At 44.6% G+C, this 21236-nt stretch overlaps 7 protein-coding genes across 7 annotated transcripts; 4 read left to right on the top strand and 3 right to left on the bottom strand.

Moving 5' to 3' along the window:
* Positions 1-9004: 9004 nt before the first annotated feature.
* Positions 9005-9949, bottom strand: CCR75_002354 (uncharacterized protein; the record flags this gene model as incomplete). Its single annotated transcript, XM_067960451.1, has 1 exon — positions 9005-9949. One exon carries the CDS (start codon positions 9947-9949, stop codon positions 9005-9007), a length of 945 nt encoding a protein of 314 aa, XP_067819256.1.
* Positions 9950-10845: 896 nt separating this feature from the next.
* CCR75_002355 (uncharacterized protein) lies at positions 10846-11976 on the top strand (the record flags this gene model as incomplete). Its single annotated transcript, XM_067960452.1, has 1 exon — positions 10846-11976. One exon carries the CDS (start codon positions 10846-10848, stop codon positions 11974-11976), a length of 1131 nt encoding a protein of 376 aa, XP_067819255.1.
* A 493-nt stretch (positions 11977-12469) lies between these two features.
* Positions 12470-14053, top strand: CCR75_002356 (uncharacterized protein; the record flags this gene model as incomplete). Its single annotated transcript, XM_067960453.1, has 1 exon — positions 12470-14053. One exon carries the CDS (start codon positions 12470-12472, stop codon positions 14051-14053), a length of 1584 nt encoding a protein of 527 aa, XP_067819258.1.
* Positions 14054-14318: 265 nt separating this feature from the next.
* On the top strand, positions 14319-16643 carry CCR75_002357 (uncharacterized protein; the record flags this gene model as incomplete). Its single annotated transcript, XM_067960454.1, has 1 exon — positions 14319-16643. One exon carries the CDS (start codon positions 14319-14321, stop codon positions 16641-16643), a length of 2325 nt encoding a protein of 774 aa, XP_067819257.1.
* An 889-nt stretch (positions 16644-17532) lies between these two features.
* CCR75_002358 (uncharacterized protein) lies at positions 17533-18988 on the bottom strand (the record flags this gene model as incomplete). Its single annotated transcript, XM_067960455.1, has 2 exons — positions 17533-17661; positions 17882-18988. The coding sequence occupies 2 exons, from the start codon at positions 18986-18988 to the stop codon at positions 17533-17535; spliced, it is 1236 nt and encodes a 411-aa protein (XP_067819264.1).
* A 98-nt stretch (positions 18989-19086) lies between these two features.
* On the top strand, positions 19087-20215 carry CCR75_002359 (uncharacterized protein). Its single transcript, XM_067960456.1, has 3 exons — positions 19087-19298; positions 19374-19509; positions 19591-20215. Exons 1-3 carry the CDS (start codon positions 19141-19143, stop codon positions 20173-20175), a joined length of 879 nt encoding a protein of 292 aa, XP_067819263.1. The 5' UTR covers positions 19087-19140; the 3' UTR covers positions 20176-20215.
* A 66-nt stretch (positions 20216-20281) lies between these two features.
* Positions 20282-20977, bottom strand: CCR75_002360 (uncharacterized protein; the record flags this gene model as incomplete). The annotated part of the gene is made up of 1 exon (XM_067960457.1): positions 20282-20977. One exon carries the CDS (start codon positions 20975-20977, stop codon positions 20282-20284), a length of 696 nt encoding a protein of 231 aa, XP_067819331.1.
* Positions 20978-21236: the final 259 nt, after the last annotated feature.

Here is a 21236-nt window from a genome sequence, read left to right on the forward strand (position 1 = left end):
GGATCGAGAGTAGGCGCTTCTACTCTTGATCTGTATGCGCCTCCGAAGTTAACTTCGGAGATAACTCAATTACCAACCCTAGAACCTAAGCGGTTCTTGAGAGATCTGCATTGTGGGAAAATCAAGCAGATCTGCGTACTCGTCACAGAGGACGATTACGTAACCGACATTCGGTCAGCGGTAATTTTTGCAGAGAACGAACGGGTTCTCAGCAGCTCATCGATGGACGAAAGTGTCCTCGATGTGAAGACTCGGATTGAAAGATACAGTACTCAATCTTGGGAGTCACTCAAGGGAAATCCTCTATACGAGGATTTAATAGAATTCAGGGATGTATTCCCTGAAGCAGTTCCATGCGAGTTGCCTAAGGATAAAGGCACTCGACATGAGATCGAGCTCAAACCGGGCTCGAAGTACTGTGTCATGAAGCAGTGGCCACTGCCTCGTGAACAAGTACTTGCGATCGATAAATTCTTTGCCGATCGAGTAAAAGCGGGCCATGTAAGGGAGTCAACCTCCCCACATATCTCTTCGACCTTCTGTGTGCGAAACGCCACAGAAGGGTGGCAGATAGTGCACGCATTCAACAAACTGAATGCTGCAACAGTACCGGCTCAAACGCCGATACCTAGAAAAGACGTAATCATAGATGGTATGTCTAAGAGAACGATCTTTTCGTCTATGGATCTGATGGATGGATTCTATCAAATTCTTATGCGTGAGCGTGACATCCCGTACACAGCAGTGAGCACCCCCAGTGGGAGGAATGGCTAGTGATGCCTCAGGGGCTTAGTAACGCCCCTGCAACATTCAACAGATGTGTAACCCATGTTCCGATCTCTCGGAACACGACTGACTTTGTCAACTTCTGATCATCCAGAGACAGATGGTCCGATGGAACGCGTAAATTGCGTCCTCGAAGAGATTCTTTGAGGTTACGTCCAATCGTATCCAAATTGGAGCGGGTTTTTATCGATGGTCGAATTCGCCATCAATAACTCGGTGCATGCGTCTACTTAGCATACAGCGTTCTTCATGAATGGCTTACGCCATCCACGTATACCCACCCAATAAGAGGGATCCTCTAGTTTAAGGGGGAACCGCGATGAGCGGAAGACAGATCATCACGAAGATCGTGCTATTTCCGTTCGTAATCCAACATGGACTACGCACTCTTCGAACGGCCTTCCAACCGTTCGATATAGTGAGCCTGCACAGTCTGCTTCAACAAGCGACGCTTACCGCGCTCGTGATCCAGCTCTTCCTCCAAATCATGGGGGAAGCGATCGAGTTTGTCGATCTTCGACTCTAGATCCGACCCATGCGTCGGATCTAATTTTCCCTCCTCTGCCACAACCATTGGTGGATTCCCACGGTGGTCAACGTTTCCTTGTGGAACGTATCCAAAACCACCGTGATGTGAAGGGGCAGCGAACGAGTTATCTTGTTCGCTGGCGCAGTTTTCCACCTTCATATGACGCTGGGAGCCTCGTTCCCAGCTGGTCGTTCACGTAGAGGGCCCCGTCCGTCAGTATGACGAGACCCATCCGATTGATCGGAAGGTCCATCGGAAAACACGCGCCCCTGGCGCTTGTAAATCGAATACAAAGCGTCAATCGCATCGCGCATCTCGAAGAGATGCGAGCCCTTCTCCAGGGCGAAGAAAGGGAATAGTCATCCCCTTTTATTCGCTTCGTGATGTCAACACAACACGGACAGAGATCACCACGCGCGAACATGGAAGTCGTGTCTCACGAGACAACCGATGCAATTTAAAGCTTACACCGGTTGGAGTTCGCTTCTCTAACTTAACGCAAATCGCGTTAAGTCTTTGTAGCCAGGCTTCGCGTCTGTTTTTTTGACATTGCAAATAAACGCGTTCCAGGCTTGCATCACGAGATTTTATCTCGCTTGTTGTTGCCACTATACCATCGATGCTTAAGAAAAGCATCGCGATAAAAATCTTCCTCAGCGCAAATATTATTCGCGCTGGGATAAAGGCGATGTAGCTTTGTCGCAATAAATAAGGGATATTTATTGTGAGGAGTAGTCTCTCCAGACAAGCTATTAATTAGCTATTCGGGCAAAAGCCACGGCTTTTTCTCAGGCAAGACAAGACATTTTAGTGTCTTCGTTTCCCTGAGTGGTACCCACTGAAGAAGGGGAACCACAAGAACTTTTATTACGATGGCTTACGCCATCGTCATCACCACGCACAGAAATATGTGCGTGTGACGGCGCTGGAGGCAGTACTGGTGAAGAGGAATCATCCTCATGATCATCGTCAGCACCGAAGATGCTGTAGCGAATGCTACCAGCACGTCTACTCGGATGAGCCTCCTCATTCTAAGACTCATAGTCAGCCGGCTGACGATGATCATACGACTGTTCTGTTCTCCCGAGTCGGCAATTTCGTCCGACTCGCATTCGTAGTCGACCTCCAAAGAGATTTCGCATTCACGTGGTGCATCACCACGTGCGCCCGCAACATTTAGAGTTGCGGGAGAAGATGACACTACGGCAGACGGAATGTCTGCCGTAAGAGGCAATAGTGCGTCGCCCGCGGCTGCATGAACCGCGGCCGAAGTCTCTGCAATATTCGCATACCACATGGACTTGTTAACCATGCGATATAATTAAAAATGATGGTTCTGATCAATCAACATCGTTTTAATAAAGTGATATTATGTGACCACTCTTCCCAATGACAGTCAGAGTGATTGTCGTTTTAGGGAGGGGTGATGTAACGTATTAAATCGTTACCTGAAATTAACCCTTAAAGGTTGCAAATTAATGTATTATCTAAAAGGTAGAGAATATTTGGAGAATATTACTTTACATGGTAATATTCTAAAAGCTTATCCATTGGTAGATATAGACCATTATATCTACTTTCTCCGCGGTCCAGTCAGCGCTGAACGCGCGCAAAGAGAAAGACAAATAAGACTTTTAGTACATGTTTGTTTTAGCTTGTAATTAAGTTAGGTTTAACTAGATACACAAGAAGAACTTAATATTATTTATACACTTTTTAATTAGCCCTCTTTAAAGCAAGTTTTTTAAAGAGAGTATTGCTCTGCACGTACTAGTGTACGTGAAGTGACGTGAGGCACCACTGCACTGAGGCAGTGCAAAGTGGACTTGTACTAAAGCAGTACAAGTCGGCAGTGCCCCGTTACATTACACATAGTTTAAGCTATGTAATAAGACGATATGAGCGATTCTTTGAGTTTTGTGTAAGGACCAGTCAACTCGCTGAGCCCTTGACCACTCATTCCGATTTATCTTTTAAACCGTTCATTTTCTTTAATTCAATTTTACATATGCGCCATAATAAAAACAAGGTTTGCGCAATTGGGAGAGATGATTCTTAGTAAGAATTAGATTTAGGATAGGCGATACCTTAATGAGAATACCAAAAGTATCGGTTAGTAAACCTAAATTTTAATTTAGTCGTAAAATTACCCTCATTCCTGACAAGTGATAGCATTTGTTGGTCTTCCGCCCGCTTCTTCGCCGTCCGCTCGCTTCTTCGCCGTTCGCGCTTCGTTGGACTGCACTGCGTTGGATTGCCCGGTACTGCTTGTAGCGTGAGAGATTCCGCTCACATCCAGTAACGTACTGCTTGTAGCGTGGGAATTTCGCTCGTAGTCAACTGCTCCATTCCTTTGGAAGCGCTGCGTAGCAATTTTGACTGTGTCGCTTTCAGTATCCACTGTACATCTAAGCGTCTGCCTGGCAGATATAGTCGCTTAGTCTGTGTGAGGTTGGATCCGGCTTAACTTGGTAAAACAGTTAATCCATCTGGGATAAGGTTGAATCTCTTACGCATGCCGCCTAAGGGCTAAAGTAAGTCGTTGAGTTCTATGAGCGAGAAGAGAAAGGCTAATACTTAGATTCCATTCGACTGCAGTAAGGCTTTCCTCATTGAGCACGGTGAGAAGTCTGCAAAGACTGCGAACGATCTGCTTGCGTCTTTACAAAAGACCCGGCGCATTTCAAAGATCTTAGCAAAGCAACTCACCAAGGAGAAAGCCTGCCTGCCCAAGCAAGGGTCCACCTTATCAGCTCCGCTACACGAAGAAGACGCGCCTTTGAACGAAGCCGAGCGCACCATCTTGAAGGATCTTCGGTTTAACTTAAGAGACATACATAAACTAAACAACTAAGTCTTTTAGTCTTTCGAACACATCCTTCTTTCATTATGGGCCAACCCTCAAACGCCGAGCTAATGCAGCAAATGATGCATATGCTACAGCAACAATAAGAGTTAATCCAACCATTGGCTAATTCCCAAAAGAAGGTGGGCTTAAGGTGGACGGGCTAAGAATACCGACGTATAGCGGAAAAAGCGAAGAATCGGTTCGACTTTATTACGCAAGTACAGCAATATTTCATTGCGCCGGTACGAAGTGGAAAGAGGACGCAATGACTCCCCAAGTACTTCCGTATTAAGAAGTTTATTGCGAGGACCAGCACAGCACAATGGTTCTTGCTGCATCAATCAGAAATTCACTCAGTCGACGAGTTTTTTCTAGCAGTGGAAAAGGAATTCGTTCCTCCGGATCTACAACAACGTCTTCGAGACGACCTGCATCGGCTGAGACAAGCCAATTGCAAAGGCTTAATGGACTATATTGTGAAACTTCGACACATTAATTTGCAAGTTGAGGACATGACTGAAATAGACCAAATTATCTTTTTTAATGAGGGTTAAAACCAAGAACGCAATAATACCGACGGGAAAGCACACTGTCGGAGGATATTACTGTGGCGCTCGACTTTGAACGCACACATTTGGTTGGTTACAATCACCACACCGCTACCACCCCTCGTCCTGGTCCACCAAATGTGGCCAGAGAAATAAACAATGAGCCAGAGCCGATGGAAATTGACAATGCTCGGCGATTTCATAGGTCTTCTCGGGTCCATAACCGACGTCCAAATAAACCAAAGTGTGCATACTGCAAAAAACTGGGGGACACGATTCAGCAGTCCAAATATACCACAACGAATGGGAACTAATCAAAAAGATTACGCATCAAGCGCAACCAAATGCCAGGCACTCCAGCAAGGCCCATCGGAGCAACGCACCACTGATATGTCTCATTTAATGCACGAAACGCAGTGTACTTTTTGCTATCCGGATGGATATACATCTGATAATACCCTTGAGCTAAGTCAATGACTGTGAAATAGCTCATACCTTGCATCTTATCGAATAATTTATCGATTCGCGGTAAAGGTGTTTTAGGACGACTGACTTTGAGTTGACGTAACGAAAGTCAATCACCCAAACGAGCAAAATGTTCGCGTTTCCGGATCGAATCCATTCCGAACGAGATACGCTCCTACTGGTTGTTGGGTCCTTTTTAGGAATGCCAAAGATGTTTGATACCCAAGGCGAGTCTAAAAGCTCGACCCAACCGCGTGAAAGGTTCTCATCGACGAACTTCTGTAAAGCCTTTTGTTCAACTTGTGAAAGTCGAAACGGCGGACTCTTTCTCGGTTGCGCACCGGGTTGCACATTGATTTCAAACTCACCGACCGATGAGGAGGCAATGAAGTCGGAAACTTTTCCGGAAATAAATCTTTAGAGGAATTAGGTAAAGCCTTAAACCGTTATTCCCGAGGTTTTGTAAATTCCGACTCTTGATGAATTTTGACACGATGGACTTCTTCGTATTGTGATGTCTTCAATTTCCTTGAAAAGGCGGCAAAGGAAATAATGACCGGTTCAAAAACCTCATCCTGTGGCATGTCACCACCTATGAACGAAACTTGATGAGTACGCCAATTTATGATTGGCTCGTGCAAAGTAAACCAAGGCTTACCCAGAATGACATCATGGGAATTGCTCATTGGCCACTCAATGACCGGAACGTCAGAAAATTGATTACCATCAAACTAGATATTTGCGACTCCTTTTACCTTCTTTTTGGTGGCAATAGTGCCGTCGAAACGAGTGACTTAAATTGCCACTTCAGATGTGACGCGTTGCAGCAACCCCCGGCTTCACGACTTTGCATGTTGCGCCAGAATCGAGCATTATATTAACAGCACGATCGTCACGATGACCCTTTTTGACGATCAAATCTTTTCCCGTGAAGGAAGCAAAGTCAGCTTCACTTAGCGTGGTGATAGCTTCTTTTGACACAGTCGCGATGGTTTCTTCTTCGACTGACTCATTCACGAAATAGTTGACATTTGCACGATCGCGACGATATCCGTTGCCGCGACTATTTTGCTGGTTCCTGCGCTTGTAACATGATATGCATATTTTTCGTCTCTTGTGACGAACATCTTGGCCATCTTACCATCGTGTTCGACGTATTACGCAAGGAAACTCCATTCGCTCACATCGGCAAGTGCAAGTTTGCGCGTCACGAGATCAGCTTTTTGGGGCACACTGTTTCTGGCAAAGCATTATCCGTTGGTAATACGAAGACGGAAGCAATCGCTAAGTGGCCACCACCTTCCTCTGGGAAGGAATTACAAAGTTTCCTTGGTCTTGCTGGTTATTATCGCCGCTTTATTCATCAGTTTGCGCACATAGTTCTGCCGTTGAGCCATCTCGTTAAGAAAGATTTTCCTTGGGTCTGGAATGCAGAACAAGAGGATTCCTTCGTAAGGCTGAAGTCTGCTTTACAAGCCGCACCTGTGCTGACTTTGCCCAACTTTTCACGCCCGTTTGTTCTCACAACGGATGCATCAAGGTCGTACATGGGAGGTGTTTTATCGCAATTTCTCAATGGACATGACCATCCAGTAGCGTTTTATTCAAAGAAGCTTGAAGTCCACAAGATTAATTGACCTGCTCATGAAAATGAGCTATTTGCAATCAAAGTTGGGTTAGACAAATGGCTTATGGCCATCAGTTTGAGATTTTCACGGACAATAGCGCCTGCTCTTAGCTTCTTCATCATCCGAAAGTCTCGCCGAAGTTGGCTCAATACTTGACCACCATCGCTCAAAATATACGTTTACTATACACCACATTACTGGTGCTTTAAACTTCGCAGTTCGCGCTGGCCTGATGATACTGTCGTTGACAATATCCATTTTCAAAAAGTGCGATTGTAGTTGCCAACAACGAGGTACACGTTTACTTTGCTCACCCTCGGTGCCAACTCTGCCCCGGGAGGAGGCTGAGGCTCTGCAAGTTGCCACCTTAATGACAGCGTCGTATGCTGAGTTGTCACCAGAAGTTCGTAAGCTACTTCAACAAGGCTACGCCAGAGATGCCGAGTTCAAAGAAGTATGGAGAAGCTCCTAAACAAGTTCATTGTTTGACAGCAAGAATAATTGTTGTTTTTGTGCACATCAAATAAGCTTACACGCCTTTGCGTGCCCAGCAACAACCGTTTGCGAACGAAATTGAAATATCATGATTCGGTAATAGCTACTCATCCGGGCAATCGCAGAACATACTTGCGAGTTGCTCCGTGGTATTACTGGAAATCGTTGCAGAAAGACGTCAAGGAATATATCAAAACTTGTAAAACCTGCGCACGTTAGAAACATGATAATCAACAAAAAACGGATTACTTATGCCAAGTTCAATATCTTGAAGATGATCCGCTGTGCCATTATCCACGAATTTTGATGCTTTCGGTATCGGACGACTTCGAAACCTTTTCCGGTGTCGATTCATACTTTGATAGAACATCGACATTAAAGGTTGGATTAATCCTATTCATACTTTGTGATAGCTAAAGCCTTGCCACATTAGAATTAATCATTTTGATAATTTCGAATGGTTCCACCTTTCTTGCCGCAAACTTAGCTCTTGGTGTGCCCATATCTTTCGCAGCGTGTTTAACGATATTCTGCGAGTATCAAGCATAACTAGATCTCCAACCTTGAATTCAACTTGATTTATTTGGTTCTTTTGATCGTTATATTGCTTTTGCGAAACTTGGGTTTTTTAAAAGATTTCTGCGAGCCTGACCGATGATTTTTGCTCGTTTTCGATAAACTCTTTTGCGTATAGGTCAATCTTTTTTGGTTGACTTTTCCAGCCCAGTGCTTTTTGCCATGTAGAGCGTTCCTTTCTCCCCGTATCTATTTCAAAGGGAGAGTATCCAGTGGATGCACTTACCAGTGTAGAGTGTGCGTACTCTATGCTTCCCAAGTGTTCGATCCGGTCAGTGCCATGGTAAGATACCATGCATCTGAGTGCGTCCTCTACCTCAAGGTTCTGGCGCTCGGTCTGTCCATCGGCTTGAGCCCAATGAGCGGTTGTCATACTTAGACGAACACCGATGATCGTCATCAAAGACTATCAAAACATGGACGTGAACTTGCTAGCTCGGTCACTGATGATAACTTCTGGAAGACCATGGTGTCGAACGCCAGCATCGGAAAATACTATCGCTGTTGTACATTCATTGTCCTTAACGTGCACTGCTGCGTACTTCGTTCGTTTGGAAAACTTATCGACAACAGTTAGGATGGCATCAAATCCATTGGACTCAGGAAGCTCTTTTATGAAGTCCATTGACACCACTTGCCAGCAAGCATTCGGTATTGGAAGTCTTTTGAAGAAAAGCCAATTTAATCTTCAACCATACTGGCATGGCGAAACTAAGAAGAAGCCAGCTGGAAAACGAGAAACATATTCGCCATGTCTCCCACTGGAAGGATCTCGTCGCCGATTTCAATCAGCGTCAACGAGAGATCAAATCGGGGAGGATGTAAGGACCAATCACCTCGCTGAAATCTTGACCACTCATTTCGATTTATCTTTAAACCATTTATTTTCTTAATTTCAATTTTACATATGCGCCATAATAAAAACAAGTAAAAAGGTTTGCGCAATTAGGAGAGATGATACTTAGTAAGAGTTAGATTTAGGATAGGCGATACCTTAAGGAGTATACCAAAAGTATCGGTTAATAAAACTAAATTTTAATTCAGTCGTATTTTACCCTCATTCCTGACACTTTGCAATATTAACGCTAATTTCAAATTGAATTCGGAAGGAAAATTGGCAAATAATATTTTAAGGCATTATGTCAGTTTTTGCAGAGACTGACTTAAGATCCGAGCGAATTTTACGGATAAAGTTTCTGCTGTTTTCATTATTGTGCACGAATAAGTAGGAGAGGAAGAAGTAGTCAAGCATCTGCTGTTTGTCTTCATTATGAAACGTGCTATAAATCTTGGCCAACATCCGTAAGACGGAATTTTCGTCAGGGAACTCCAGCTCGACATATTTGTTTCGCATAGCAGTGATCACACTGGAAGTGGGCACATCGGTAAACATCAATTTGAATGCGTTTACTTCAACATCGGCCGAAAAATCATATCCCGAGTGTTTTGGGGACATCTGCTTCTGTTTGACCACAAAATATCGTTTCACGAGCTGTGGTAACTCCTTCATCTCGTCGTGTCGTTGAGCAACTTTGATGAATTGGTACAAAATACCAAAGTCGACAACATCAAGATATTCTTTGCTGTTGCCGGGTAAGCTCTCTTTGTTTCGGAAAAGCAACTTCCAAATATAGTCAGCCCCAAGCGATTGCTCGACTTTCATTAATTCTCTTGCCACGGCACTATAGCCGAAATAATAGACAAGAAAGTTGAGTTTGGCATCTACAAAGTCATTCGTTTGCCTGTCTTTTAATTGAAGTGCATCGATATATCGGGCCAAATTGTTGACTTCTGCTAGACCATCAAAGCTGTTTGGTTCATAAATCCGCTTGGACGACAATAGCAACGGTTTTGTTAAGCTTGCTGCTTCGACGGGACTTTTAATATAACTTTTTAAAAGATTAAGCATCCTCTCGTCCTCTTTGTGCCATACATCAGTCTCTTGGGTAGAAAAGTCGTGCGTATTGTCGTAACTGTGCTTCCTTGTGTCAATCGGACTGCGGCGTAGGCTCGCACTGTTGGCGTTTGTTACGACAGTAGCAATCACGAGTAACGAAATGTAGTCGATCCGCATCGTTCAAATTGTCGCTGCGTCGTTTGGCGCTGTGTCCTCGTTGTCAAGTTTTTTAAAGGCGAATGAAACAATGTGGGGTTCAGGCCTTTTCTGAGCCTCCACCACCATCTATTAGGCATGTCTGATAAATTATGAAGCCTATCACACTCGCTCTATTGAACTACGTAGCTCGATACGATCTTACAGTTGTTTTTTATCTCTTTCAACAAGCGATTATGAGCCAGCTGTCAGATGGGTTCGACCGCATAAGCTTCCTATTATTCGATGAAATCATTAGAAAACGCAGCTGTGGGACGCTTCTCTCACTTCTGGAATCTTTCGTATCCTGCGTTTGCACGACAAAATCCATTCGCCGACACTGTCGCATACATATCGCAAAAGAGCTTTGTCTTATGTATCATGAAGGCGGGGTTTTAAGACACAATTTTGATTGCGTCGACGAAATCTTTCAATTGTGTCTCTTGGGTGAGAGGCCGTCCACGCTGTGGAGCGACACGTGGCCGCCACAACGCATCGATCCGTTAAAATGTGCACCACGACGACGGCACACTGTCGTTGTATCAACATATATTTGCGCCAAAACATGCATTGAAAACGGTCTTATTTTCTCTTTTTTTTTTTTTGCGTTCGTCTCGTTGTCATCTCGAACGGCCAGCGTCAAATTGACATGGACACAACAAGTACGATTTTCGACTTAAATTTTCTATAAAGTGCCATCTAGCGTCACGATCAGGCGTGTTGACGTCCACCGTTAGACTTAAATCAAGCAAATCCAGGAGGGATGACAAATTCTTCGCCCCTCCACGTGGCGTGGCTCCATAACGACTTCATTTCCCAATTCTTCCCGTTGGCCTCAGCCCTTAAAGACCCTCTCTCTCCTCCCTCTCTTCGCTCCAATGGCTGACGAAGACGTACAAGCCTTGGTCGTTGACAATGGTTCTGGCATGTGCAAAGCCGGTTTCGCCGGAGACGACGCCCCACGCGCCGTGTTTCCTTCAATTGTTGGGCGCCCAAAACACTTGGGCATTATGGTCGGCATGGACCAGAAGGACGCGTACGTAGGCGACGAAGCCCAATCGAAGCGTGGCGTACTTACGCTGAAATACCCGATTGAGCACGGTATTGTGACGAATTGGGACGACATGGAGAAGATTTGGCACCACACGTTTTACAACGAGCTTCGTGTCGCGCCGGAAGAGCACCCTGTGCTCCTCACGGAGGCGCCATTGAACCCCAAGGCCAATCGCGAACGCATGACGCAAATTATGTTTGAAACGTTCAACGTTCCCGCCATGTACGTGAACATCCAGGCCGTGCTGTCTCTCTACGCGTCAGGACGGACCACGGGCTGTGTCCTCGACTCGGGTGACGGCGTCTCGCACACGGTTCCAATCTACGAAGGCTATGCGCTTCCCCACGCAATTGTGCGATTGGACTTGGCAGGACGTGACTTAACGGATTATATGATGAAAATCTTGACTGAACGCGGGTACTCGTTCACGACTACTGCCGAGCGAGAAATTGTGCGTGATATTAAAGAGAAACTCACGTACATTGCGCTGGATTTTGACCAAGAAATGAAGACTGCAGCCGAGTCGTCGGGACTTGAAAAGAGCTATGAATTGCCCGATGGAAATGTGATTGTTATTGGGAATGAACGATTCCGTACCCCCGAGGTGCTGTTCCAGCCGTCATTGATTGGTAAAGAAGCTTCGGGGATTCACGATTGCACGTTCCAGACCATCATGAAGTGTGACGTTGATATTCGTAAAGACTTGTATTGCAACATTGTACTCTCGGGTGGCACGACCATGTATCCAGGCGTGGGGGAGCGTATGACGAAAGAGCTCACGGCGTTGGCACCATCGACAATGAAGATTAAAGTTGTTGCGCCACCGGAGCGCAAGTATTCGGTCTGGATTGGTGGCTCGATTCTGTCGTCGCTGTCGACGTTCCAGCAAATGTGGATCTCCAAGGCCGAGTACGACGAGTCGGGACCGTCGATTGTGCACCGCAAGTGCTTTTAAACTTCACGGGCGTAGAGTGTCTGTGATGGAAAAGAAAAAAAAAAAAAGACTACGACAGCAATTGCTATCTTGAGGCTTGAGTGCTTCGGTATGCGATGGTGTCGTGGAAGTGCATGATTGTATTTTTGTTTTTTTTTCGCATTTGTTTAAAGTTTCTAAAAAGACGAGGATTTCATGGTGTGAAGTAGAGACAACACTCGAGAACGAGGAGAGAGGAAGTCGATTGACGACTTCCTCGAGGTGATAATGTTCGTAGATCGACTTGAAACAAGTAACTTGATTGCATAATAATAATACACCAACCTGTTTTGATAAATAAAAGCACTGGCGAATTTAATGCTCTTGGCGAAAATGCAAACTCGATTTATAAATGGAGTGTTGATAGTACAAAGTTAATACCCCTTCATTGCGAATACTAGTTGGGGGTTTCGCGCGACTAAAGTCTTAAAGAAGACACATTTTGGCTGTGCAAACAAAAGCATCTAGTGGTTACATGACGAACGTTTCGGAGCAAACGTCGCTGCTTGCTAACGATAGCGATGTCGACTTGGAGTATCTACCTGCCATTATTGGGCGTGGGACTAGCTTTCCAGCGGTCAGTCCTTCGTACGCAACGTCCCTTGACGTAATTAAAGTGCACGACTATGAGACGGAGAGCGACACCAAATTCTTGACTCGCGAATTGACTCAAGAACAAGGTCAGGAACCTGAACCCGTGGCCCTTGATGAATTTTGGAAGACAGTAACTCTGGCGTACCCGATCGTCATAACCTACACACTGGAATACCTACCTGGTCTCGTGTGTATTGTATTGGTGGGCCATCTGGAGTCTCCTGACACAAAACTATATGTGGCCGCCGCGACGCTTTCGACAATGTTTACAAATGTGTCAGCCCTTTGCGTAGGCTTTGGACTTACGTCCGCACTCGATACCTTGTGCTCTCAAGCGTACGGAGCTGGAAAGATTAACAAGTTGGGACTCTATTTGCAGTCTGCACTCCTCGTCGTAGGCGCGAGCCTCATTCCCATGTTTCTCATTAATTGGCATGCCGAGAAGGTCTTGACATTATGTGGACAAGATACTCAAGTGGCTAAATTGGCCGGTGAATTTTCCAGAGTGACGGTCTTTGGGGTCCCATTTTTATTAATTTATGAAATGTTGCGGAAATTATTGCAAGCTCAAAATGTCGTGCGACCCATGGTGCTCTTTGCCTTAATCGGAACGTTTGTGAATGTCGTTGGAGGCTACGTGCTAACGTACTATACATCCCTTGGATTTCACGGTGCAGCACTCTCAAGGACGCTTGGATACGTGGTGTTGCCCCTGTGTCTCGTGCCCTACTTTTTTGTTAGTGGCAATCACACGAAATGGTGGCGTGGATGGCAACTACAGCAAGCATGGGCCCTCGTCCCGTTGTTCCTGCGCCTCGCAGGTCCATCGTTTCTCATGATGGCCATGGAATGGTGGGCGTACGAAATATTGGCGGTAATGGCAGGCAACTTACCAGACGGTGTCGTGGCTGTAAGTGCTCATGCAGTCCTCATGAATGTCGCGTCTTCGATCTACATGGTGTTTATGGGTGTCGCCATTGCCAGTAATATTCGCGTAGGCAATTGCCTTGGAGCAAATCATCCAAAGAAAGCGCGAGTCATTGGCCATACGACCCTCACGACAGTCTTTGGCTTGGCATGTTTCTTTGCTGGAATGGTGTATCTATTTCGACGACAGATTCCAGCGATCGTAATCAATGACCCCGTTGCGATTCAACGTGCGTCTGCGGCCCTTCTTGTGATGATTCCGTACGAGATTGTTGATTCATTAAATTGCGTGACGCAAGGCATTTTTAAAGGAGCTGGGTGGCAGGCAAAGGCTGCCAAGATTAATGTACTGGCGTTTTACGTCATTGGACTTCCCGTTGGTGCGTTGTTGGCGTTTTATTTTGAGCTGGGGATTGAGGGACTCTGGATTGGCTTTGGCACAGGAATCACCATTGCATTTACAATTTGTAGCACAACTCTTTACTACGCCAGTTGGGAGCAAATGGCCCTCGAGTCAAGAGCTCGACTAGCTCACTAAGCCAACTCGATTTTTTTTTACATTTTTAATGCTACATAGGTTGTACATTGGCAAGGATGACAGCCTTATTATGTAATATATCAAAGATCCATCGGACAACGTAATTGTACTATTTTTATCGTTAAGAAAAAAAAAGAGTATGTAAAATACAGAAGAGCCAATATTTATTTTTCACAAATTATTTTATTTTTCTTGCGGGATGTATTATACCAATGTCAAAAACTAGTGGACCCCACAAAAAATCATTGACCATCATTCCGACACCATGCGAATCAACTTTGTCCCATTGATCGTGACGGCTCTTATCGTCGCAGGCGCCGATAGCGCCTTGGTCCCTCCCGCTACCGCGTCGAATTTGCGCAATGCTTTAGATGCTCATAGCAATGTTCAATCCCCAGCGGCTCCATGCGCAGACAATCGAGTGCGCAACGAAGCGGATGAGAGAATGGAAAACATGATTTCGCCCTTAAAAAAAATATTTCAGCCATCACAATCCAAACTTAAAAAACTGCTCGCGAAAGTGGTTGAAGCCGATAATTTCTGGGCAGAACCAATTTATGTAGATGAGCTGAATCAACTCGTTCAAGAGCATAAAATGGGATCTCGGTCTTTGCGCAACGACCTCTTTGCTTCGTGGGAAAAAAGTGGCTTGTCTTTTGAGGATATGCAACACGAGTTGCAACATACAAAACCCATGCTTAGTATAAAGGACCTTACTATCCTTCACGATTACTTCCGACATGTATACACCAAGCGCAATCCAATACTAAATGCCTCCAAGGGGAACAAGATCCACAAGTATATCATTCTATTGGTAGATGCACAGCGTAAGTCGGACACAAAGAACTTGGCGACAGCCAATTTAAATGACCTGCTTGCAACTTTAAAGTTCCATCGTGTCACTGTATCTGAGGCCTTCAAGCTGCTTTACTATGGCAAGTCAGCAAGCGACGTCATACAAAGCCAATACTTGACGGTGTTGGAGCAATACATCACGCTACTATATAAACCCACGACTTTGCTGAAGACTTTGGCAAGTCACTTTGGAGAGGCTTCTGTGGCTGAAGCGCTCGAGATGGTATCACGAACACGAGTAGACTTACAAGACTTCGTCACGAAACTCCAATCTGAGCAATTTGCTACGTGGGATAAGCTTTGCAATCCTGGCGGTGGTCGATATTCCAAAGCAATTCGTGACGTCGTGTCTGGATTTGATGATCTATTGAATTTAAAGTCCGCTCTTCTTGAGAATCCACGATTTCTGGCCTTGTGGAAGTACATTAAACGTGCTAGAGTATCGGGTGATTCGTTAAGCCTTATGGAAACCGTGACGACTGGAATGGACGAAACGATTATGTATTTATCGATTTTAGCGGACGCAGCAGAACATTTGAGCTCTAGGAAGTTGGCTATCGAATTGCAAAACGAAGGCATTGCGGACTTGGTGAACAAGTATGACGATCCAGTCAAATTCTTTAGACAGCTGAAACTTGGTACGAAACCCGTCGAAGCTTTACAAAGCAAGAATTTCTGGATCTTTCAAAGGTACCTTGAGGCGAAGAATGTGCAAGATCCACACATGACAATTCTTGAAGCTCTAGTGGGTTGCTATCGAGAAATTCCGGTCGCCAAAGCGCTCGGAACAGCTTCCAAGGATATGCAAAAGCTTATTAGACTGCTGCGAGCAAAGCTTTTTTCGTGGTGGTTTCAAACGAGGCACTATTCACCTTCTATCGTTGTAAGGATGTATGATCTTGAAAAGAATGGAATAAATGAGGCAAGTTATACAATTCTCAAAGGATACACGAGTTATTTTAACGCCAAGCAAAAGGTGGAAGATAATTTCATCGCAACTTTAGAAAACGGAATGGGTGGCAAGAAAAAACTTGCACGTGTATTAAATTCTCAATCAAATGGCGATCGTTCCAGCAAGGCGTTATTAAAAATGTTGTTTGAGGGTTTGGCGACTTCACATGCTAACGTAATTAAAGATCTTCAGATTGGCTCGACGGTGGAAAATATTGTCTTAAGTGATGACTTCTGGATGCTGGAAGAATACGTTGCCGCTCTAAAAAGAAGTCGAGACGTGGATACGACCCCGGTCGCTTTATTAATTAAATTCTTTGACAATTCCATTGTTGCTGAAGGACTAGCACAGCTTGGCAAGATGGACATTAAAAAGGAGCGAGTCCACCAGTTGCAGAGAGACCAGTTTGCTATGTGGCTAAAAGATCTGTCGTGGGTGAAAGCTCAATTTACGACGACGCGGATGAATATGCGATTTCGATTGCTTTCTATTGATTTCTGCAATTCATTAACTGAATTTTTAAAGTCGTGTGAAAATGCTTCGAAGTTTGACACGATTATGATGGCCTTAACGGAAAACTTGGACATGTATTTAACATTTGTAGCTGAAGCCATTAAAGCAGAAAAGGGTTTGCTCGCCAAGCAATTGAAAAAAATGCTTATTTTGTACTGGATGAAGCAAAAGAAGAACTTTGAAAGTGTCAAAGAGCTGGTAACTTCCGTTGAAGAAGGTTTGAAAAATTCAATTCTTGAAAAGTATCGTCTCGAATTACGAAAAAGTTGAATAAAATCAAAGTTTTAAAAATTTCGTCTCGCGTCCCAATGGTTATCTTATCAAATTGACGACTTTAAATGCGGAAATAGGTGAAAGGGGCATGCGGCTTCTGCTGGTATCATTAAATATGATCCTTGGAAAATATGTCATCCCAAGCAAGCTGACAAACACGCAGAAGTGACAAGCGGGACTGACTTGGCAATTTTTCTTGGTCGCAAAGCTTCTCTACAGCTTTAATACACAATTGACTTTCAATCTGTTTTTCTATTAACTATAATTGTCATAAAATTCTTACGTGTTTTTTCCCAAGCGTAAATTACATGCGTCTTGATTATTAGAGATCTCCGAGATATATTTTTATTTATACGTTATGCGCCACAAAATTGTCACTTAGTTAAAAAAGACGAAGACAGCAAGTAATATCAGTAACTATTAGCGTTAGAGTTAAATATACGGATTAATATTGAATTGCATCTCACGATTGTACTGTCTTACACCTGCCAATAAATTGTGAGGACTTTTGTCTTATAATGGCTACATTCCGAGCTTCCTAATTTGCCTGTATATCATTCCTTTTCAGCCTATAATTGCCGTAGGATCCCAGCCGCACGACTTTGACAAAGACATGAGGCTAAATATGTTCTAAGACGCTCTACCTACGCAATATTTTAAGGTTATTCTAACATGTTTGCTTTGCAAGTGCCAGCTTTGTTTGTTCTGCAACCAGCTCCGATTTCTAATGGTAGAAAAGAAGAAAAGCTTTTAACCGAATCATATTTAAAACTACCACCGCCGAATCGTGCAGTGTAGCGTTGCCAAGCTCTATATTGGCAATGAGACCAACTCCCCAGGTCCAGTCTGTCAACGCTTCGAAACAATAGTATCCTCAAAAGCACTTTTAATAGCACTTGAAGAATTGTAGCACTCCACTGCAGTCGTAACTATTGTTACTTAAATGAAAAAGAAACGCGTCTTGTGCTTCTGTAGCCAAGTCAAAGCGCAAGAGCGTTTCGAAGTTCATACATCGCTAAAGTAAATACGTATGTCAAATTTACAATAAAAAAACAACAAATTTCTGATAAATAAAATTCTTTCGGGCGAGCACTACCTGAATTTTCTCGAAACTCTACTCACGCGATTGTTGCTAGCTTACTAAATATAACGACTTACCATCAAAGCACTCAAGCCTCAAAATGTTGTCGTAAAAAGTAGCGACCAATGTACCATTAAAAGCACTTGCGATGCACAATCGATGGCCCCGACTCGTCATACTCCGACTTGGAGATCCACATTTGCTGAAACGTGGCCAACGATGCCAAAATAGATCCGCCAATCCAAACCGAATACTTGCGTTCCGGGGGTGCAATAACTTTCACCTTCATGGCCGATGGCGCCAACTTTGTCATCTCCTTTAGCATACGATCGGCAATGCCTGGAAACATTGTCGATCCTCCCGACAAGACGACATTATTGTATAAATCACGACGAATATCAACATCACACTTCATGATGGTTTGAAACGCACACTCATGGATACCTGGACATTCACGACCAATTTTTGACGGATCAAAAAGGACTTCGGGCGTTCGAAACCGTTCATTGCCAATTACAATGACATTGCCATCGGGTAATTCGTACGATTTCTCAAAAGTCGACGATTGAATCGCGGTTTTCATTTCGTGGTCAAAATCCATTGCTACGTATGTCAATTTTTCTTTCATATCCCGTACAATTTCACGCTCGGCCGTCGTTGTGAAGGAATACCCGCGTTCCATGAGAATTTTCATCATATAATTCGTCACGTCTCGTCCGGCAAGATCTAACCGTATAATTGCGTGAGGAAGCGCATAGCCTTCGTAAATGGGCACCGTATGCGAAACCCCATCACCCGAATCCAAAACACACCCCGTGGTTCGTCCGGATGCATACAACGACAATACGGCTTGAATATTCACATACATGGCTGGCACGTTAAAGGTTTCAAAAATAATTTGGGTCATACGTTCTCGATTTGCTTTCGGGTTTAAAGGGGCTTCCGTTAAAAGCACGGGATGTTCTTCAGGTGCCACGCGCAATTCATTGTAAAACGTATGACTCCATATTTTTTCCATATCGTCCCAATTCGTTACAATACCGTGTTCAATCGGGTACCGCAAGGTCAAGACCCCTCGTTTCGCTTGAGCTTCGTCGCCAATGTATGCCTCTTTTTGATTCATGCCAATCATAATTCCTAGGTGTTTTGGTCTGCCAACAATTGACGGAAAGACAGCCCGTGGCGCGTCGTCACCTGCAAATCCGGCTTTACACATGCCTGATCCATTGTCAATGATCACGGCTTGAATGTCTTCGTCCATGCTTGATTGTATCACCTTTTTTGGAAAAATGAAAGAAAGCATTTTGGTTGTGTTTTCAAAAAGACACTTAACGGGATGTTTTATTATTGGTCGGGTGAGTTTAAAACGCGCTATTTTTTTTTTCGACAAGTCGATCTTTTTAAGGTGAATCCATGACATCGAAGAAGCTTGTGGCGGTGCAAAAGGCGCAGCTGATGCGACATCAGATCGATGCACGAGGATTGTTTGGCGTGATAAATGCGCTTCTTTTGCTGATGGTTTTGTACACGTCCAATCGATATCCCCACAAATTCGTGCGCGTGGACGGCGAGTACGTGATTAAAACACTTGTAGCGATCAAGCTATCTTAATACTGCGCTGTACAAACTCGTTCTTTTTGCCACAGTTGTGACTCGAATTGGCTCGCAGTTGATGCGCCGCAAGGATCGGAGGCCATTTGCTGCAACAAGGAGGCAGGGGGGTACGCAAACGCCCCGTGTTACACAGGCATGGACCTCATGCCCATCCTAAGCTCGCTACAAGTGAGTGTATAATACATTGAAATCAAAGCTTTCTTGTGCCAAATATGAATTAAACAGGTCATGTATGGTTTTAATCAATAGGGAGCGTGGGCTATCCCGTTATCAGGTCTTGTTTTTAACTATGGCTCGATGATGCTTGGGCCCCGCGTGACAATGCCACGCGTCCGGGTCTACGTCCGTCGAGGATTGCTTTATGCCGGAATTATGGCTTTACGTACATTGGTGCTTTATCAAGGACTTGGCGCATTGGAGCAACAGTTCTGGAACCTATTTACTGGCCATTCGAGAGCTGCGTGCTGGTATGCGGCTCAGCGTCATAGCAAGCGCTGTCCTGCTGGCTTTGACCACTCGGACCACATTGTGTTGCTCGTAAGCCATTATTTGTCCATTTCCATGTTTGAGTGGTTCGCGCTAAACGTCGAAAGTACGGGCCCAAGTCTCAAACGAACCTGTTTGCGTCTCTGGCTACTCGTCGTCGGTGGAATCGCGACGTATTTGCTCTTCTATACGGCGTCGTACTTTCACACGACTGCCGAGAATCTACTGGGGCTCGTCATTGCGCAAGGATGTATTATGGTGCCATTGGTGTTATTGACGCAAGACTACTTTACTTCGATTCCATGGTTGCGTCTTACAAACTTTATTCTGCTGCCAGAAAAATCATAAAGTTACATGAATATAAAAGCTATTTTGATTTAAATCAATACACTTGTGGTTTTATACTAAAAAAAAACTGCCAAGACTTTTCATTCAATTTTAAAAAATATTGGTTCTACAATCCTGCAAAGACTCCACCCCCCACGCACATGGCAAGACCAAGCCATTGGTGTGGAAAACGGCTTGCACTGGAAGAGTCTCTTTCTTGACGACGATTCCTATTCTTTCGCTTCTTGCCATTCTTTTGAATCTCCAAATCATTCTCACTAGCCACGCACTTGAAAGTCTCATCCTTGCGATCCAATGCACACACCGAGTCGTTCGTTAAGACGTGCCCTTTTAACGAACAGGGTTGGGCTCCTGTAATTGGACACGCCCCGTTTTCTTCCAACTCGATATTGCCACACTTGCTACTTAATAATGCATTCGGATCGAGACAGTAATCGGACGCCCCCATGAGCGAAACTCGACGAACGGATCGACAGTCGCATCCGTACTCGAAACTCGAGCTACTCGAGCCACTGCTCCAGCTGTCACTTTCGTCACGAATCGAGCTCGGTGGTTCTTCTTCGTCGCTCAATGGGTCTTCACTGCCACTTTCGCCACCAAAGTCAAAGAGCATCGAACTTGACGTAAGGTCTTGAAGCGATCCGTCATTGTTTAATAGCGACGTCGTTTGTGAGTCCGAAGACTGCGTTCCTAATGACGACATGGATTGATTATTTCCACCCAATGCGAATGGACTGAATTGACCGGCAACAGGGATCAAGAACATTGCAGCAAGTAGTAGCAAACTTAAAAAACTTGACATCGTGCTTTGGATCAAATGGCAAGGAGCAAGAAAAACTGGCAATGCACTACATTATCACGGTGCCAAACTTTATTTGGAATTTCCAGACCATTTTCGGCATGAAGCAGACTGATTGAAAGGTGGTCTTCGACTTTGCAGTGGTCCACACCACCGTACGGCACATTGCCAGTCCACGTGGGGTTTTATACTGTCACTTTCTCGAGGCCCTTTCAAAGTGCCTTTCTATCGACTTTCGTGGCAAATCTTTTCTCGCGTGGCA

The sequence above is a fragment of the Bremia lactucae genome, linkage group LG15, assembly GCF_004359215.1.
Source record: "Bremia lactucae strain SF5 linkage group LG15, whole genome shotgun sequence".
Classification (NCBI taxonomy): Eukaryota; Oomycota; class Peronosporomycetes; order Peronosporales; family Peronosporaceae; genus Bremia; species Bremia lactucae.

Coding starts and splice junctions, on each gene's coding strand:
- CCR75_002359 (XM_067960456.1), top strand. CDS start 19,141: ATGACATCGAAGAAGCTTGTGGCGGTGCAAAAGGCGCAGCTGATGCGA. Junction 19,299..19,373: donor TTCGTGCGCGTGGACGGCGA/GTACGTGATTAA, acceptor TTTTTGCCACAG/TTGTGACTCGAATTGGCTCG. Junction 19,510..19,590: donor CCATCCTAAGCTCGCTACAA/GTGAGTGTATAA, acceptor TTTAATCAATAG/GGAGCGTGGGCTATCCCGTT.